The following is a 19,616-nucleotide window of genomic DNA, read 5'->3' as shown; positions in this document are numbered from 1 at the left end:
CAGAGATACTAGTGTTAACAGTAGGGCTGATCTGTATGAAAACATGCAATTTAAACTCTGAAACTCCAAGTGTCTGCTATGCTAAGCCTCATCATAATCTAGGGGGAAAATGTAGGTTTCATCTATAAGGACTAAACAGTGTTGTCACTGGTGGTTACTATTTGTATCTGTGTAAGCAATGTGGTCTGTGGTATCTAATATATTTTTTTAAACTGCTTTCTGAAAACTAGGACACAAGTTGACAGATCTTGAGAGAAGGGAACTACTGGCAACAGCAGCTTCTTTGTATGTGGCTGAACAGCTGAGATCACAGCGATTTCTAGGGACTCCAAGGTAAGTTCATTTCTAGGAACTCAGATGTGCTGATGCATCTTTTTAATAGCATCTTCTCATGCGCAAGAGACTCTGAGAAACTGCATGGTTTAATATAGTCTGTTTATTCTAAATTCAAATGAGCTGTGGCTTGCATTTCCCTTCTCATGTAAGTTATTCATGATTATTTTTATTCTACATATTAACAAACTAATAGGCACAAAAATGTTACAAGCCAGTATAGTAATTAATGCACATCAGGAGTTTCATTAATGTGAAATGTTGCTACATTAGTAACTAACCATAAATTGAGCATCACAAATTTCCCATGTGCCCATTTGAAGTGATCTAAGCACTTTACGATAGCATGAGTATTCAGCTACAGAGCTTTAAAGTATTGTGGATTCATGAGTAATTTGCTTCCTTGATGAAGAACCTAATAGTTTGTGATCCAATTCTGAAAACAGTTTCTGATTTATAAGCACTCAAAGAGTCAGCACCTTGCTTTAAGTATGTTTTCTAGTGTAATAGGAACTATATCTCTTGTCTCCTTCCATCCTTCCCCCTGTTCCTTTGGATAGTTGGTGCTAATAACTGTTGTTAATACTGTTAATTGGCTTTATGTTGCAGCAACTTGTGTCCAAAGAATAAGACACCACTTCAGCTTTTTGGAACACTATCCTTTTTTCCTCTAAGATGCTCCTAGCTTTGTCATCCTCTAGCCCATCATCTTAGATTGAAGCCTTTGTCAGTGCTTTGAGACTATTATTCAGTTTAGGACAATATAATTTTTGAACTTTTCTGGTTAGCGGCTTTTTGGTAACAGTTGCAACGTGACTTTAACATGACTCTTCCTTTCTTGCCCTAAATTCTTTAATATAGGGATGTGTGTGTGTGAGCGAGAGAAGTCAGAATGCAGAATATACATTATTCAAATTCAATGGTAGTGGTTTGACAGTATATTTTATTACTATTTTACAGTGGTCAAGAATAAATCAAATGTGGTTTCAAGAAGTCTTTATTTTTGTTTGTACCCACAAAGATAAATAGTACCATATGGTGTGGAGAAGAAAAAAAAGGCACTTAGAGCAAGCATAACAGCTTTATAATATATAGCATATGTAGGGCTAGATCATTGTTTGCCTTATGCACCTATTGGGTGTAAAGCGCCTTTTTATTTCCTTCCAGAAGTTATATCCTTCATAGGAAATGGCATAAGGGGAAGAACAGACAGTATAAGGCCACTATTACCTGGCTAAAAGATGAATGAGGGAAAATGAAGAGGAGCTTTGTAGTTTTTACTGGCTGCCATAGGAACTTAAGTAGTCTGGTACTGCTACAGAGAAGTAGTGGAGTACTTTCTACTTACTGTAAGGATGTAGGTATTGTTGATTTGGATAGTGGTTCTCAAAGTCTTTTTTGTTCCTTGCTATGATTTAGGAATTGATTGGCCTGTAAAACGTTCTTGCAAAGAAGAAAAGAAAGGAGTCCAATTGTTGAAGAATCTTTTCATATTTTCCAATACAAATATTTTCTTTTACTATTAGATGTCTCTGTATCTTAATAGAAGAGACATACAACTATTTAAACCCAAATGTCAAATATGTCAACAAAATATTGCATTAAGCTATCAGGCGTTGTCATTCTTCCCTTTCTTTATACAGCATTAGAGCAACAAATACATGTCTGTTTTGAAAAATACTGACGTATTTTTGGAGTTCTAAATTGCTCAGATGTCCAGCATGAGCAGAGAGGGTGGCAGAGCCTGAGAACATGAAGTGTGTGCTTGGTAAGACTTAATTAAGATCTGATTTTCCAGATCTTAAAAAGTGGAGCTAGTAAATCTTCTCAGTACAAGGAAGGTCATTTTCTTTGGTCATGTTGAGGTGTACTTATGTTTAGCTCAGGGTTCAAAGGATGGTCTTTTCTGTCTCTCCTGACATATACAGATTTGGAATGAATCTTTCAGAAGCTTAGCCTTATAATTTTCACAGAGTGAAGCCAGTAGTGGCTGAGAGCTGAGTATTTACTCTTAGTGAATAGATTGTTGTTTCAATCCACATATATTGTGAGGTCTGTTTGTTCTGCTGATGTCTGAGGCCAAGTAAGGACAAGGTAAAGCAGAAAGGTTTATTGATAAGTATCTTCTGAAGAAAAACCTGATAACAATCCCTCCCTCCCCAAAATCATGAAGCTCCTCCAGAGGAAAAGTCAAAGAAACAAAAGCAGAGTACAGTCAAAGGATTGATCAGAGTCCTGGATAGTATTCCACTCCTTAGAGCAGCTGGTGGACTCCATCTAGAGGGGACTAAAGACCATGGAGTACACAAGTTACTGCAGCCCTGTCAGGAATTCCTTGCAGCATGTCCTTAATTTATCCAAATTACATCTGACTCTTTTCGCAGGCATTCTATGTCATGGGACATTGACTTGGGGAACAGGAAAGTGGCTGTAGAGAGCACATGTTTATTAGTAAGATTACAATCTGTTTGAAAAATTATAGAAAATAGAAAGTGCACAGTAGCATCTTGGGCTACTGGCAGCAAACCAAAAAAAAATCAGTTGTAATCTTGGATGCAGGTCTGTGTGGGAGGACTGGATGTTTGGAGTCTGTGTGAATTTGCATCCGTGTTGGAGGATGTAAACAGATTAGACAGACTGCACATTCTGAAGTTGATCCATAGATTTCTCCTAGTAGTCTGGAAAGCTGCATTGACATGTTGATGATCCTATTTAAATTTCAGTTTTCTGGCACTATTTATGTTGACAGCATTTTTTTTCCCCCACATGCATTGAAAGCAATCATAAAGAATTTTTGTGTGAGGAATTGCATTGAAAAGTAATATTTTGAAATCATGTATTATTTCTTCTAAATTTGGCACAGCTGCCAGACAGACAGAGTTTTCTGCTGAACTTGAGTTATACGCTTGTCTTTGGTTTGTTTTTTTTTCCCTTTTGGGAGCCATATATATAATATGCATGGCTTTCACAACTGCAGGGTATTTCAAGTTCTCCTTTTTCCCATGATTTATTCAGCCCAAGCTCAGGATTGTTATTCTAGCGAGATAGATAGAACTGCACTTGAAGTCTTCACAGAAGCTCCATCTTAGTATCAGGGTACTGAGGCTGTAGTCAGATGAAATGCAGCTGAGCCAGATTAAGGAATTATTGTCCAAACCTGCTCCTCTGCTTGGCCTCTTCCCTCCTCTTTCCCCACATGTGATTTCAGGTGCAGTTGTTTTCTGCACTTTTTCTCCCCAAATAACCTCGATTAGCCGAGGAACTTTTGAATAATAGGCTTACTCTAGATCAGTCTCGTTAGTCCAGGTTAAGGACTGGTGATATATGAAGTTATTCTGGAAGAGTGAAAAGAGTGGGAATGTATAGCAAGGGGGTAGGGATGAGCACAGAGGATGGCTCAGAGGGGAGGTGCAGAGGTAAGCCTTAACTCTGTTCCTCAGATCAGCCTTGGTTGTGTGACAATAGTAGTATCGTGAGGGAGTTCTGCACATTCAATGAAATCTGTAGATTTGTGACTGGAAAATAGGTATTTTGTATTTTGTGATCCCTTGGGTGATTGAATCGTCAGCTGCAATGTTCTTACTAGAAACTATGATCAGTAAGCTATAGCCTCATTAATATTAAACTCCCAACTTCACCTAGTTTCAATTAGATGCGATCCCTTTAGCGGGCTGCTTTGTTGCAGCAAAGTTTGCGTAGCATTCAGGTTAATCCTGGCCACAAACTGACCACCACAGAGTCTGCCTCTCCTGTGTTGCAGTAAATGGTATTATAATTTGGGTGGAGCACTCACAGGTGAGTTTCCACTGCCTGCATTACTTTTCCACTGCTTGCATTACTATGGAGTAAATTTACCAACTGCTGGATAGAACAGCTGCTAGAGACTTCTGCATGCTGACAGATACAGAGATGTAGACATTTACCTTTGTTATACAGTCCAATATTAGAACATTTTCTGTGACTTTGTTTCTGAATTTAATTGGTTGTTATTGAACCAGTTTTCTTGGGAAAAGGATTGCTGTCATTTTTGCAGATAATTAGCGAATGAAAATGCTTGGTGTTATGTGAGCCAGATAGTAATGTGAATATTTCACTGTGATATTCAGATAATAGGGGCATATGTTTCCTAGAGGAAGCAGCTATGAATGATTGTTTTATTGTTCAGCTTTCAGTTATTTTATCTAGGACTTTTCCTACAAATTCCGTAGTCTGGTTCATTGTGAAACTGGTGCCACCCACAGCTGCTGAACAGATTTACAGCATCTAGTAAAAACCTAAGGTCTTCTAGACAGATTCAGTCTTGTTTCAAGTGGAAACGTTTTGGCTGAAGTGAATCCAGCTTACTTTATGTCTGTTTGATGTAGTTAGCCTTTGAGAGCAAAAGTGATGTCGTACGGTTGAATCTTCACATTTTGGCTTCAGGCTTGTTTTCATTTGTAGGTTGGGAGGGGAATAGGAGAGTGACTCTCCAGGTGTGGCTACAGCATGCTATCTCATGGGTCTACTAATGTGATGTTTATACTTCTAAACCCAATTGCCTACAGCACTTCCTATGTGTTGCTTGTATTGGCTGCTGTGTGTATTTTCCTAATTTTTGTATGGGCTTTACCTTTCATCATTTATGACTTGGAAAAAAACAGTGAGGCTGCATGCCCATATTACCTGCTACTACATGCAAAAAGATGGTAACACGTTGGAAAATGTTTATTTGCTAGCAAATAACTAAATGTTTTTCTTGCTCACATATTTAATATAGAAGACTGGGATTGGAGGGTCTGCGTTAAATTCCTAATTATTCTTGTAGGACCTTAGGGAAGTTGTACACTTGGATTGGGCCTCAGTTTACCAAAAGACAAAATGATCTTAATTAGTTTACTATGTTATTCAGATCTTGTAAATTCCTTATCAATATTCATAAAGTATTTTGAGACCTAAAGTGAGTGGTGTTCTTCCAAATGTAAAAGAATGCTTTCATAGCACATTAAGTATCTTTCACAGTGAGAAGTTATAGGTAAAATCCAAGCAATGTTTCTGTTTTAATCTGAAACAACTGATTCGGCTTTTGGTCGAGAAGCATCAAATAATTGATTCTTACTAAGTTTCTGAAATAGTTGGGCTGAATTTTTGTAGGTTTAAAAATTCTAAAAATCTAGTGTACTGGATATAGCATGACTGGTGAACTGCAAAAATAGAAGGGGATCTGTTTAGCTTTTTCTTTCATGAATTCTTGTAGTACAATAGTACATGACCTATTGTGGTTGGTGTGGTACAGATCTTTTGGTGTAAATGCTCAGCTGTACCTAATGATGGTTCAGCCACCTGCTTTGCCTTGCCTATGCATGATTAGGGCAGCTAGTGCACTGTTCGGAGTGCACTGGAACCCAGTACCTTTAAGGCATGCTTGCTGTCACATAGACTACACCTGTCCTGCTGGAGTCTGGGAAGGAGCCAGCCTCTCTGCCAGGTTTCCCCATATGAAAGAATGGTCAGCTGTCCGATAGGAGTGTTTTCTGGTTCTCTAGCACTGCTGGAGCAGCACAAAATAAGGTTACGTTACTCTAGTTTTACATTACATTAATTTTAAAAATGAGGAATATGATGTTGGGAAAATTTACTTGAGTCATCCAAACTGGCCACTGGGAAAAAGAGAGTGTTCTTATTTTCAGCACAGTTGTGGGCACCTCTGAATTGTATCAATTGTGTTACGTAATGTTTTTTTCCCCTAGAACTGTAGTAATAACGTGAGCAGTTATTGTAAGTACAGCTAAATATTTATACTTCACATTACCCTACAGATACCCTCTAGTGTGATATAAAGAATAAAACACTTTGTTCTCATTTGGTAGGAATGACTAAGTCCAGCCCACTTGTGGCTTTTATTCATTCCCTTGCTTTGGAGTTATGCAGTCATCCTTAGCTCATGAAAATAACACTGTCTCATCCTTACTGTTCTGGTCCCCTGGCCAACAAGTCAAGCATTCTTTTCATGATTTATTATGATGCCTTTGAAAACCCTGGTATATTTATGTAACCATTACAACTTCAGACCGTTCTGTATTTCACTCTGTATTTTTATTTTCCCTGCAGACTAGCGAAATACAAAGAATCTGTTCTTTGTTTGTTATATGTTTGTTTAAATGGGGTCTTCTGATTGTGACATCCTTCTCTTGTCTCTTTAGGTGTTATTTGCATTGTTCTTTTGAACTCTCCTAATAATATTAAAAAAAAAAAAAAATTGTAATCTTCCCTAATCATTGCTAAAACAGCTGCCCTATATAATATTCTAGCTGTCTTTAAAATCTGGCATGATTTACCCTTCTACATTGTTCAGCTGATTATTATAGAAAGAGGATTATATGTGCTAGGGACAAGCAATTAGGTGCAAATATACGAAACAGGTTCTTTTTAGCCACTGGAAGTAAGCTTTTATATAAAATTTAGAAGTTGAAATGGAAGATCTCAAGGTAGTGCTTATGACAGTTATTACAGAAAGTATGTATCATATTTTTTTCTTTGATTCCATTAATTTAATCCAATCAATTGATAAAGTGGTGTAAGGTAGTTGTATACTAACTTGAAAGTAAAGCCATCATTCCATGTGATTCATAAACATACATTCCAGAAACCACGTGGTCTGTTTGGGGAATTTTTCGTAACCTATCATCCCTAAGTCATTTGTAGGGGAAAAAGGTGGTCTGGGCGTGCAGGAATATGCACTTGCTCATTCTTTAGAATTATGTAAAGTTAGCATTATGAAAAGTTTGAACTTCTCTGAACATTCACTGAACATTCACTGAACATCTTTTGGACTGCCCCAAAACAGTAGGCACACAGCTTGCTGTGGTGATGGCTGGTATGAAAGCTCTTCACCAAACTAAATGGTCCTAGCTAAGTCCATGTGTTCATTGTATTTTATTTTCTGTCGTACTTGCTGGGAAAACAACAGCAGTTGCAGAAGCTTCCTAGCTTCTGCAGCTACCATTAACTTAATCTGAAGCTTGAATTTGCCCAGTATACAAAAGTGAATGTTTTGTGTTGTACTGCCATATTCCTAACCATTTTTAGTTCTGAATCTGGCCCTTTTTTCGTCCATGCTTTCCATGACATTCTTTTCCTGAACTCCTCTGTTCTTTTCCACAAGTTTTCTTTTTCCTTTACTTTGATCCCTTTTGAGCCTAACAATTCTTGTCATGCAGGCTCACGACTCAGCTACTTCTTTAATATTTTTCTGTGCGTAAAGTGTATACGTGAAGCTGTAGAGCTGAAAGATGTGTGCTAATTGCCTCTTGCTTCTCAGTCACTTTAGAGGTATTTTCAGCATATTTTTTTGCTCTCCATCTGTATAGTTTATTTGGAGTTTTGAAGGATGGAAATGAAATTGTGTTGGACTGGAGGTTTTTTTGGAAGGGGTAAAGTTTTGTTGACTTTGAGAAGACTCTTAAACTCAGTAAACACATGTAAAACTATATTCACATAGAATAAGAGAATAATTCACATAGAGAAGTTGTATAAATGTGTTTTTTTTAGGTTTATTAACATAAAAATGATGAGCATAAACATCAGGATCATACCTTTCTAAGCTTCTTGGGGCATTGGCTGCATCCTGCTGTTTGTGTAGTATTTAGCTTATTTTAGATGCTGTTGCGGTAGAAATGTTACTGAAAAATAATATGGGAAGAAAGTCTCTCTTACAGTATTGTCTGCATACTTTCACATGTATGTGTCTTGATTTGTCCATTCTTTAATGTGCTTCCTTCATTCATGGTTCACAAAGGCTGTGGTTAAATATAAGGTATTGATTGAAGGGATAGATAATTCATTTATACCTTTGTTATCAAGTATTACAGTTTTCAACCGTTTCTTTTTCCTTTGATTCAACTGCAAAAGTGGGATGGGACACAGAATGGCCTCATTATTGTAGGAGTATTTCTCTGTTCCCTGCAATGATTCCAAAAGCTCTTGCACACTTCATCAGTATTATTGTAATTCTTTGGCTGCAGGATATTTGGCAGCTGTTGCACCCCACTGGCAAATCCTATTCAGACTTCACTTCCATTCACCATTGCCATTGGAGAATTGATTTCTCTCTCCTCTGCTCTAACCTTTCCCAATTCATTTTGGATTGTTCAATGTGAAACATTTTAATTTCATATCATACAGCCATTCAGCTCACAGTTCTTTTTTAACCTGTCACCAGGGTAACAGCATAGCATGCTTTCTTTAGGCAATCAAGTTTTTATTTCACATGCTTAATGTTGCATTAAATGTTTGCATTTTATTTAACCCTCTTAACTACTTTGAACTGTGGATATATTTTGCAGGGTAATGAAGTCTGATTTCAGTGACAAGTCTTCATAGAAATTGCCTTACTTAAAAAAAAAATCAGAAATACAGTAATGAGAAGATTATTAGTAAAATCCCAAATGACTGAGCAAGCCAAGCATCCATAGAAAGGCAAAAATATTTTTATTCTGTAAAAACCTTTCAGAAGCCTATATTATAATCCCTAGACCTACACTTCAGAATTACTTTTACCTGTAAGTACTCCTGTTGATATTACATTTGCGTTAATATAATTAATGCAATAACATGACAGATATGTATATGGAACTGTAAGCTGTATAGCAAGTGATTTATATATGTAAAAATTGGAATTTAATAGGATGATGTAATTAAAGAAAAACAGAAATTTTAATTGTCTGTTTTCTTCTGTTCATGCAGACCATCATGACAAACAGGCTGTATTCATGTTATTGGGAATGAAAATAATACTGAATTTAAAGTACCCTGCTGTAGGTGGTTACAAAAATAAAACAAAACAGACATTTTTCGTATGTGAGACTTTAGTGGTTTTTCTTTCTTTTTTTTTTTTTTTTTTTTTTTTTTTTTTTTTTTTTAAAAAAAAAAACTTACAGAGCAAGTTTTACTTGTCTTGGTATATGAATAGGACCAGCTACATTCCCCCAACCTGTTTGACTGGAATTTTTAAGTTTGTAATATTCTTAAAGTGCCCAGAATTCTATATCCTACATTGATAATAACACTTAGAAGAATTCTGTTCTCAATGATGCAGGTATGACAGGTATGAAAACAAATATATTTAACATAAATGAAACTGCTATGAACTTACAGCGTAGCAGATAAGCCTGAACTCTGCCTATTTATAATGAAATAAGCCCATTATAACGAAAACACAAATGATATCTCTTTCAGCACTTTGTGATACTGATTTTATAAAACCCCTCTCTGCAAAAGAAATCAAACATATCTGGTATTGTTAGGAGAAAACAAATATGAAATATTTGCATTACTGTACTATCTGGAGTGTTAGAGTTAGGATTTGATATAGCTCTCTGTTTTGAGAAGACAGCTGCTTATTATAGATCAGACCCATTGAGCTGGCTTTGTTAGAATTTTTCTTTCAACAGCATACAGGTAACTATACTAGGATATACATGCAGTTTCTTCTATTAATTTCCAAGCTTTCTTTCCATTTTCCTTTTTTTCCAATTTGTACTGTAAGCTACCAAATATTATTACTTGCCAAAACAGATTTGGCAGTGTTTTGTTACTGAATTTTGCCAAAAAAGAGCCAAACATATGGTAACAGTTAATTTATTGGTTCTTCTGATCTCAAGGGAACTCTTACAGAGAGCATATTACCTTTTTATCTAATGTATTTTAAATAAAAGAGCTGTTGGCTTGAAATTTGATATACCAGTATGGAATCTGACCTTCAGTGCTCTTATGCTCAATTCAGTCTTTTTTAAGGGTAAGATTAAAAGTGCAAATGTGTAAGACTGAACTAAGACTTCTTTCTTTTTACTTTTAGAGAGTCAAGTCACTTCTGCATAATTCTAATGTGTATGTTTAAGTGAAAATGTTGAAGAAACATTTTTCAGGAGGAAGAGTCCCACCTTTCCCTCCTCTCCCTCCAGAAGTCTTAAGAGCTCTTTCTTCACTTTCTTGATAAGACATTTTTTGGTATTTGTGTTACCAAGAGAGAATCCTGAAAAAACATTCATCATTGCCTTATATTTATTTTCATAAGCAGAATCATATGCCCATTTCTTGCTCTGTGACGATGCGTATTTGTTTAATTCTTATGGAGGAAGTATTTGAGAGGCAATTTTGTTAATTGTTTCTCTGTTCAGTAGCTGGAGCTTGGATCTCTTACCTGACCTTGCACAACTCAAAGTCAGCAATCAGCTACGTGTATTTGAGGAAACCTTCTTCTTTTGAACATTAAATGGTGTGTATTTTACTTCTCATACCCTGGTATAATGGCCACCTTGAAAGCCTGTAGTTTGAGAAAGACTAGGAAGGAAAGAACAGCATAGAACCTGGTTCCTTTGAAACCAAGGATGTTCATCCTTTGACTTAGAAAGGAGAAGAGAATGACAAGTCTTTATTCCAGCTTTCTGTAGCCATTAGTAAAATTGATCTTGATCTAGGAGTGGTACAGTGCGATAATGCAAATAATTGCTGATAATGATTTGCTTCCTAGGGCATCGTTTATTTACCTGTTGATTTCCAATTTAAAGGCCCTCCAAATATCCTTGAATGTTTGTTAAAATTTTAATTTGAAGGAGAATGTGCTCCCTGTACCTGCGACTGGTATCCCTCCTAGGTTTTTAACTTCTATTTTTACTACAGTCCTGTCGTACATGTGTTTAAGGCTCCTCTATCTGCCATGAATGGTGATCTGATACACTTTGAAACAGCAGTGGTTTTCTCCAGGCCACCCATTTTTCTACCAGGCACTGAAACGTACTTGCTATAAAGCAGATCCTCTTCTGGCAGCACCCAGCCTTACCGTCCCTAGATGAGGGAGATGGTGCGAGCTGGTGGCCTTTTGCTGTCCACCATTTTTAAGAATTGCGTTGTGGTGAAGAATTGTCATGTTTGTGGTGTGCCAAGCATGGAACACAACTCTACAGGGATAGGGGTGGTTCCTTTCACACAGAAAAGGACTGCAGTTGTTTGTCTTTTAGAGAAATTATGTTGGATGTGAACAGGAAGATTTTGGGAAATTTCCTTGTGTTCTCTAGAGAGAACAAGCCTGTCGTTGTGTATGGTTGCCATCAGCAGGAGTGGGAGAGCGTAAAGTAGGTTGGAGTTGAAGAAGTTGAGAATTGTTTCTGAGTGTCTCACTAAGATATCTTCTCTCATCTGCCAGACACTACTTCTGGATGTGTATTTTGAAAACACTTTGGTTCTTCTCTGGTTATTCATTTCTTTCTTTACTGATTACTTAGTAATTTTTTACCTAAATATCCAGGAATTCCTATTCCAGTGGGAATAGTTACAGACGCTGGATCAAAATCAGTTAGATGTAGTGTATACCAAGTCATGTTTTATACAATTATTTTGTTTTATGTTTCCTGTCCAAAATGCATCTTGTTTTTTTTCTGTGTCAGGAGGAACAGTTTGCTGTTCTTTTTGAGCATCCTCTTGATGAGTATACTTGTTTGCTTGTCGTTGTTTTTGTAACAGGAACATTCAAAAAAAAAAAAAAGTTTTACATATCAGCTTACTAAGAAAGAGGGAACAATATTATCTCTATAAACAATATGTGTAATTATTTTAATTATATAATAATTGAGTATGTAAGAAATCACGCTTAAGGAAAAGTGCTGCATATAGCATAAAGAAATGTACATATATGCATGCATCTGTATATATATGTGATAGCTAGCATGTAGAAAAATGTGTTTTGTATTTAAGAAAATATTTTTTTGATTTGTGGATTGCCAAACTGCTTTGAATAAATTTAGAGCTAAATTGTATTAAATAAAGGCAAGGAAGAAGAGGGAACTTCTGGGCAAGTACTTAGTAGAAGTGTGCCTAGATTCTTGCCGCATCCTTATACTCTCTTTAGTTATCTGCTATTTGTCACAAAGTACTGGACTAGATGGACAATTGTTCTACCCATTAGACCATTTTTAATGTTACTATACTATATCCATCATTATTCCCTCCAAATAAGCCAGAGAGAGAAATCTAAACAAAAGACCATTCATCTTAATCATATGTGCGACAGTGTTTTTGTCAATCTTTGAGTCTGTACCTCCCACAGAGTCTGTTTTCTCTACTTTGAGCTTAGCCTGCAGAAAAATTAGTGGGAAAAATGTGAAATACATGGAGTGAAAGCAGAGGTTTGGCTTCTTCTGAATACATGTGATTCTGTTAATAACAACTTGAGGCTGGATTTCTGTGGCCCAAATTCATATTTGCTAAGTAATATAATAGAAATAAGTGTTTCCAAAAGGTAGTTCAGCCTATTTGAGCTCTGACTTGCTCTGGAGAGATACTTTTCTCTTTCCATTCGTTGTAGAGGGAAAATACGGTGAATCTTGGTGGCTAAAGCTCGATGGTGTGGACACTGGCTGTCAGGTAAAGGTGCAGTAAAAGATCTGTTGAAGGTAATGTGAGTTATTGGAGCTCTTTTATGTGCCATAATAGACTAGGCATGGAGAATTAATACTTACTGAAGATGCACGTTTTATATTATCTATTATCTTTTTTTCCTGCTGTTCTTCTCTTTAATTAAACAGAATTAATGTTGTTAATTTGTTGCATAGGAATCTCATGTGGAAGAAACAGAGAACAAAGCTTTAAAGTCTGTGAAACTTTGCAATTTTTACATATTAGAGAGAGGGAGTGACTATGTTGCCTGTCTGAAACTGGCCGGATATTCCTAACTGGGTGCTCTGATCTGATTTGTCCGTGATGTGGTACATGTGTCGTTGATGTTTGCGCTGTTGTCCACCCAGCACTCTTCTTGTGTATGCAGTAAAGAAGTATCTTCATGAAAAGCGAATGTGTCTAAAAACTAGTCTGTTGTTGCAAATTAGTCACTTTTGAAGGCCAGCTTCCATTTCCTATGCTATGGTATATAGAATGGCTACTAAGGGAAAACTTAACTATTCTTTTCTGGGGTTATATACCATCCTGAATGTGTATCCTATGTATTTACTGAACTAAGCCTTGTATAGAGAAGAGACCATAGTAGACCATGTGTAATCATTACAATTGTGTTAGTGAACTTATTGGCATGAGATAGTTAAGCTCTTAGATGCACTCCTCTGGCTTAGCTGCAACCAAGTATACAGGCAGTGCTAATCTCTGTGTGATGGGGTGAGCTGTTAGAATACTTTGAAACACTGCTGAAGTCTGCTGCAAGTGTTATGCTTCCCAAGATGCATAAAAAATTAGTTTTAAATAATAACCTACAGGATGCTGCATTTGTGGCAGGCGTCAGAGAGAATAAGTCACATACAGGGGTTGTGAACTGTGGCAGAAAGACAATTATTCCCTATTTCTGTCAGTAATAACTGATCAGTCCAGAGTGGACTGGTAAATCAAAAGTAGCTCTGCCAATCTTGCAGACTATTGCAATTCTTAGATGAGACACCTAAATAAAACTATTAAACACAGGAAGGGTAGCATTCAATACATGATCCTTAATAATAACCTCAAAAAGTGTGGAGGCGTTGTTCTATAAAAAGTATTTTTGGCTTGACTTTGAGACAAATTTCTTTTTTTGTTAGTGTAATATAATTTATCATTTCTCATTAGTTTGCATACTGTATTCCCTGTGGGCCTTTTAGAAGACTAATGTTCTACTCCTGGTGTTGTTGCCAAATTTCCTCAGAGACGGTGTTGTTGTGATGACTTCCCTTTCCCTTGACAGTGATATCTCTCTCTCCTGATCTAGTTCTTGATTTAGTAAGTCAAGCATGTGCTGACAGGTTTCATTGTATTGGGTCTTCTGCTGTTGTAAAGGATATTCTGTACATTGATGAAATGCTACGTATCAGTCAGATGTTACTGCTTTTAAATGGCTGGTATGGCAGTCAGTCCATAGGTGCAGATGTGTATCTCTGAACATAAAAAAGATAGCTTAATGTGTTTTTTTCCAGATTAAGCTTGTAAATTACAGGTAGTTGCAGATGGAGTAATATGTGCAAGATGGTATTATTATATAATAGGGTAGATAAAGCACTGGCACGTCAGGCCAAGATTTTTTTCAAAATGGAAGTTCAAAATGTCAGTGTGTGTGTGTATGTATATATTATATATATATATATATATTTGGTCCTTCAAATTGGCAGTATGATTTTTTTTCAAAAGTACTGCACTGTCAAATGTTCTCATTGCTCTCAACTGAGAGAACCTGGCTGAAGCTAAGTACTTCTTAAAGTAACTTCTTTTACTGGGGTGAGTAAATAAAGGTCTTTGAGCCTGAATTTCAGTATCTTTTTTGTTCATCTTTTACACTATGGTTTCATACCACATTTACTGAGCTAAACTAAACACTGAGTTTTTGGGTTTGAAGGAGTGCAATTGCAGAAATTAAGATCAAAATCTTTTTGTAGGAGTAAAAAAGATTTTGATCTTAAGTACAGTAATATTTAATATAGCTATCTTTGGGATGTGCACCAGTATGAGTGGATCTAGAGTGAACTATTTGGTGCTGAGGAGCTGATATTCTCACTAAGTATACTAGACTTCAGCTTAGCCCCAGGCAGCGAATACCTATTTGTGCAGTTCTGGAGCAAGTCTTCTCTTTCCTGCATTCTGTGTGCTGAGGCTGTTCTGTAAAGCAGTCAGTGAAGATGGAGATGTTGTTTCAAAAGCTACTCTAGAACTAAACTGAAAGACTAATTTGTGTACTGTCTCAGTTACTTTGTTACTTTCCAGAACTTCTAGTTTTAAAGTAGGATAATAGCTGAAATTTTGAAATCAGAACAATGGAACAACAGATTAAAGTTGTGGATGTGGTTTGAATTCAGTTTTACAGCAGTTGGTGGCACTTATTTTGAGATTAGTAGGCTGAAAATCAGACAAATTTCACTATTAGATGATTAGAACAAACCAATCAGAGAGGTTGCCTAGATGGTTAAAAAAAAAGAAAAAAACTTACCAAGTATGCAAAGTTGCTTTATGGGTAAATATAAAATGGAATGACTCCTATGTTAGCAAGTTTATTAGGATGTACTCCATCATTTCACCTCCATTTTCTTATTAGTAGTTGAGAGATTGTATTATGTTTAGATCATTGCAGGTTTCCTATGCATGTTAAAAACAGACAGAAAGCAAAGTGAAGAACAGAATGTTACTGGTGGGCACAGCCATTGTCTGAATGGAAGCGCAGGAGCTGGGTGCTCAACATTTACACCCCAACCCCATCGTATCATGTATGATATGAGAGGGGGTAATTGCTCCTGAATGATGTTAACAAGAGAGCTGCAGCCCTCCCTACTGCTTCACTGTGATTTGTGTTTGAAGCTCTTTGAGCATTTAAAGAAGGTAGGATAATTACTGTAAAACTGTTCCTAAATATTTGCATCATAAGGAAATTTATAAATTTCCTTGTTCAAGAAAACAGAGCAAAATTTGTATAGGATTTGTCCTCTCCCTTTTGTGGAGTGTTTGTTATAATTATTATCATTATTGTTTCTTCAAACTTGCACAAAACTAAACCATTACTAAAAATAGAGGGTGCAACAGTAAGTGTTAGAGATGCACACAGTTGTGAAATAAAAGACTTCAATGGAGGAGGAATAGCCTGAACCCCTGTTTGATGACCAACAGATTTTTCTTTTCTCTAAAACAATTATCAGCATAAGTTGATGCTGGTTAAAAACACCTGCATGCAGGTAGTTCTTACTTTGATAAACAGTTTTGCTGATTCAGGAAAGAGTTTGAAAGAGCAGACTTGTAAATTATATGGAAAATAAATATCTTTTCTCTATACTTGCAAACTTACGATTTGAAGCTCCCTTGCTTCCCATCTCAGAAATGCTTGCAATGAGATAAAGAGCAACATCTCTTATCTAGCATTAATGCTTGCAGTATTTATCTTTTTCCAAGAAAAATCAATGCTGAAGTAAGCCTTGACACGTCATAGGAGGGAATGAACTTCAGTATCAGTTTTCCATTTATTTGTTTGTAATTTTTAAGGTATGCTAGCATCTGCTGGAGGAATGGGCAGTCTGACCCTCCTCTGGAATGGGATGGTCTTGGGTTCTGCTTTCAGCTCCCAGAATTGCTTTGTGTTTTACCTAGTGAGTTAAGTGTAGAGTACATAAAAATTTTCTGGAGTTGGACCAGATACTAGAACTCTTCCTCCCATAGGATGTATCATCAGGCTACAAAGCTGTGTTCTCTGTGCCTCTGTAAATCTCATTCTTCCCTACCATCAGCAGGCAGGATGATGAGTCCCTTAATGTCTGCCTCTGGGCACAGGCCCTTTCTCCTGAGAGATAGGAGAGGTAGGCCCAAACCCTCACAGGTTGAAGGGGACCAATAACCCAGATCTTTCATTCTCTGGCTGCATGTGCTGCAGCCACCAATTTGTTATAACAAGATGGGCAATAGCAAAAACCCAATCTCTTCTTCTTGGCAGCTTTAACAATGAAGAGGACCATAAGAGATTTTTCAAGAGGCTCAAAATTGTTGATGTTTGCTTGCGTGCTTCGAATATGAACCTTCTCCCTAAAGCCACATAGACAACTTTGCTAAAGGTCTCCTTAATTCCTGGAGCCATGCCAAACTGAGCAGCAAGATAGTTGCAGAGCAGTGAGATTGAGGTGACTGTGCATGGGAACAGAATGCTGCTTGGTCACAGAAGTGAGCTTCAGAGTGGAAGAGGATTAGCCAGGATGAGCTCAGGTTGTCTGCAGGGTTTCTTGTTAGCTAAATAAAGGGGAGACAGGTTGGACCACAGATTTAGGTTGCGATAGCTAAATTCAGCATAAGTTTGCTTTAAGCACTTTAATATTTTATAGGAACTAGCTTTACCTATTTCATCAGTTAGGCTTGATCTAGAGGTCATTAAAGGCTCTGGAGTTTTTCATTGGCTATTGGATTGCAGGCCCTTATGTCAAAGCAAATCCCTCAAAAGGCTGCTATTACAGGAAAAGGAAGTATCCAGATGTACAGTGTTTTGAATGAAAGCACGGTTCACTCAGTAGCATCTTTTAGGTAGTGCTTTCTATTATCTAGTTTACCTTCCATGCTATTTTGTTTATTCCAGTGGTCACTATTCAGATTTGGTATGTGGCTGTAAATACATGTATTTGTTTTTGATCTGAATTAATATGTAAGCAATTTTAATATAAAAATAATATTGACAGAACCATTAAGTAATTCTTTTAGCCCATGTCTGGTCCGCTGGCACACAAGCTAGTAGAGGTTTTTATTTTTGTATAACCTGTAGAACTATAATTTACTATAATGATGGTATATATTCATACTCTTGGTGAAAGGAATATATGTATACATATGCACATATGAAGGAAAGAAGGAAAAGAGCATGTATGATATGTATAGATGAAGCAATCTGAATACATGTAGAAAATATGTGTGAATGCATGTAGAAAATATTTCAAATTGCTGAATAAAATACTCCCAGATTCTTAGGTTCCTTTCACATAATTTTTAGTTCTTAAAATAATCTTGTGAAAGTGCTGCTTTTATCTTTTCTGTGCAGCGATGAACTTTTATGTTGGAAAGTGTTGAAAGTACTCAGATAGTGAGCTTAGAGTTGTGTTTTGTTTGGCAGTACACTTCTGTTTAGAATTCTTTTAATCTATCCATTCCCTGCTTTTATATTCATCTGATAGCTGAAGGTTCTTTGAAGGATATTTTTTTTTATATATGAACTTATTAAACCAATAATACTCAAAAGGGTGAGATTTACTTCCCCTTTTCCTTTTTTTTACATAAGATAGACTCTCATTTGAGTTGTTAAATTTCTACTTGCCCCTCTTTCTTTTTTTTTTTTTTTTTTTTTTTTTTTTAGGGGGAGCAGGGAGCAAATAAGAAACAATTTATATGGTAGATCTAAAGTTTCATTAAAATTGCTTATGCCCTGTCCCAGGCATTTTAAGTGGGCCATCTGTCTAAACATCTCTACATTTTTTTCTGATCATTTCCTCGACTTATTCATGAGCCATGGGAGGGCTCCTTTGTAGTCTCCATGTAGCTGGTTCAGTCTACCCCCACTGAACACATCTATGTGCTTGCATAACATATCTTTTCACAGTGCTGGAAATTCTCTGAACTTGGTTCAGATGAATGGCCCACTTTCTGAAGGTCTTTTTTTCTCCCCCTCCAAAGATTTGTATGCAGAAACTGACCTTGGTGGCTACAGAATCCAGCACATTATTCTTGATCATTTTACAGGCCACCTGCTGTGAAAGTTATGATGAAGGATTTCTTAATGATTCTTTGACCATTAACATTGTTTTAAGTCAATATTTCACTTTTATTTAACTGCTGAATAGGTAATTGCACAATTGAGAAACAGCTTTACGGAGTGTCTTAGAATGTGGTTTTCAAATGCTTACAATCTTTCATAACTGGAGAATGTTATGATAGTTTGGGATTTCTCTGTATTTAGGTAAAGTATTATGCAGCAAAAAATATCAAAGGTAAGAGAATTTGTAAGTCTCCCCCCCCCCCCCCCCCCCCAGCATTAGAACTCACATTTTGAATTGGAAGTGAAGAAATCTATACTCAATTTCATGACCCTTTAGGAGCTGATAACATTTACCATAGCTCATTACATCATCAACAGTAATCGAGAGAGAGGAGTTTATTTGCCACAAACTACAGAAAATTGTAGTTTTATTGAGTTCCGTCTATCTGATTGGTTAGTGACAATCAGAACCGGATAGGCTGGGGCAGAGCTATTACTTGCCTTGCTTTTGTGAATGTCTGTTTTCTTTCGTTACTTGTTTTTGACTAGAATAGATAATAGTTTAACTAGTGTCTGCTTTCTGTGAGCATAGTGTGCGTCGATCTAAAACTTTTAGCTGTTGTCTGCTTCCCTCACTGAAAACTTGCAAAGAAAGCAAGAACTAAAATTGCTGCATTATTATAAAGTATCTCTCTCTTTCTCTCCTGAAAGCTGGGGGTAAAGGGGACATAAGACACTGCTATGTATGAAATAAATTATGACATTGTAATAAATTGACATCATATGTAGTTAACAAATAGTGACAGAGATTTAAAAAAAAATGAGGCACTCTTCTTTTGCTTGTCATACCATTGAAATATTTTTATAACTGAAATACTTTACAGTAGAGCCTTTATGACTTAGAGCCTGACTGTCACTGTACTCTTATTGCCGCTATGCTCATGAAACTTCCCTGTAAAAGGCAGTTCAGAACTACCCATTTCTGTATTGAAGGAATCCAGGATGCCCTTCTCCACCCTCTGTCCTGCCTGCGCAATCTTTTGCCTTCCCTTTGCTCTTTCCTTGTGTGTGA

The 19,616-nt window shown here is 36.6% G+C and overlaps 1 protein-coding gene across 2 annotated transcripts in view; it reads left to right on the top strand.

Moving 5' to 3' along the window:
• The window catches only part of PCCA (propionyl-CoA carboxylase subunit alpha), a 294,626-nt gene that overhangs the window by 158,407 nt on the left and 116,603 nt on the right, over window positions 1-19,616 (top strand). For both annotated transcript variants that reach the window (XM_062566813.1, XM_062566814.1), the window contains exon 18: window positions 231-333. In XM_062566813.1, coding sequence (XP_062422797.1) covers window positions 231-333 — 103 coding nt within the window. The remainder of the gene's footprint in view (window positions 1-230; window positions 334-19,616) is intronic.

The sequence above is a fragment of the Rhea pennata genome, chromosome 1 (genome assembly GCF_028389875.1).
Source record: "Rhea pennata isolate bPtePen1 chromosome 1, bPtePen1.pri, whole genome shotgun sequence".
NCBI lineage: Eukaryota > Metazoa > Chordata > Aves > Rheiformes > Rheidae > Rhea > Rhea pennata.
This window is presented reverse-complemented; position numbering and strand designations above follow the sequence as displayed.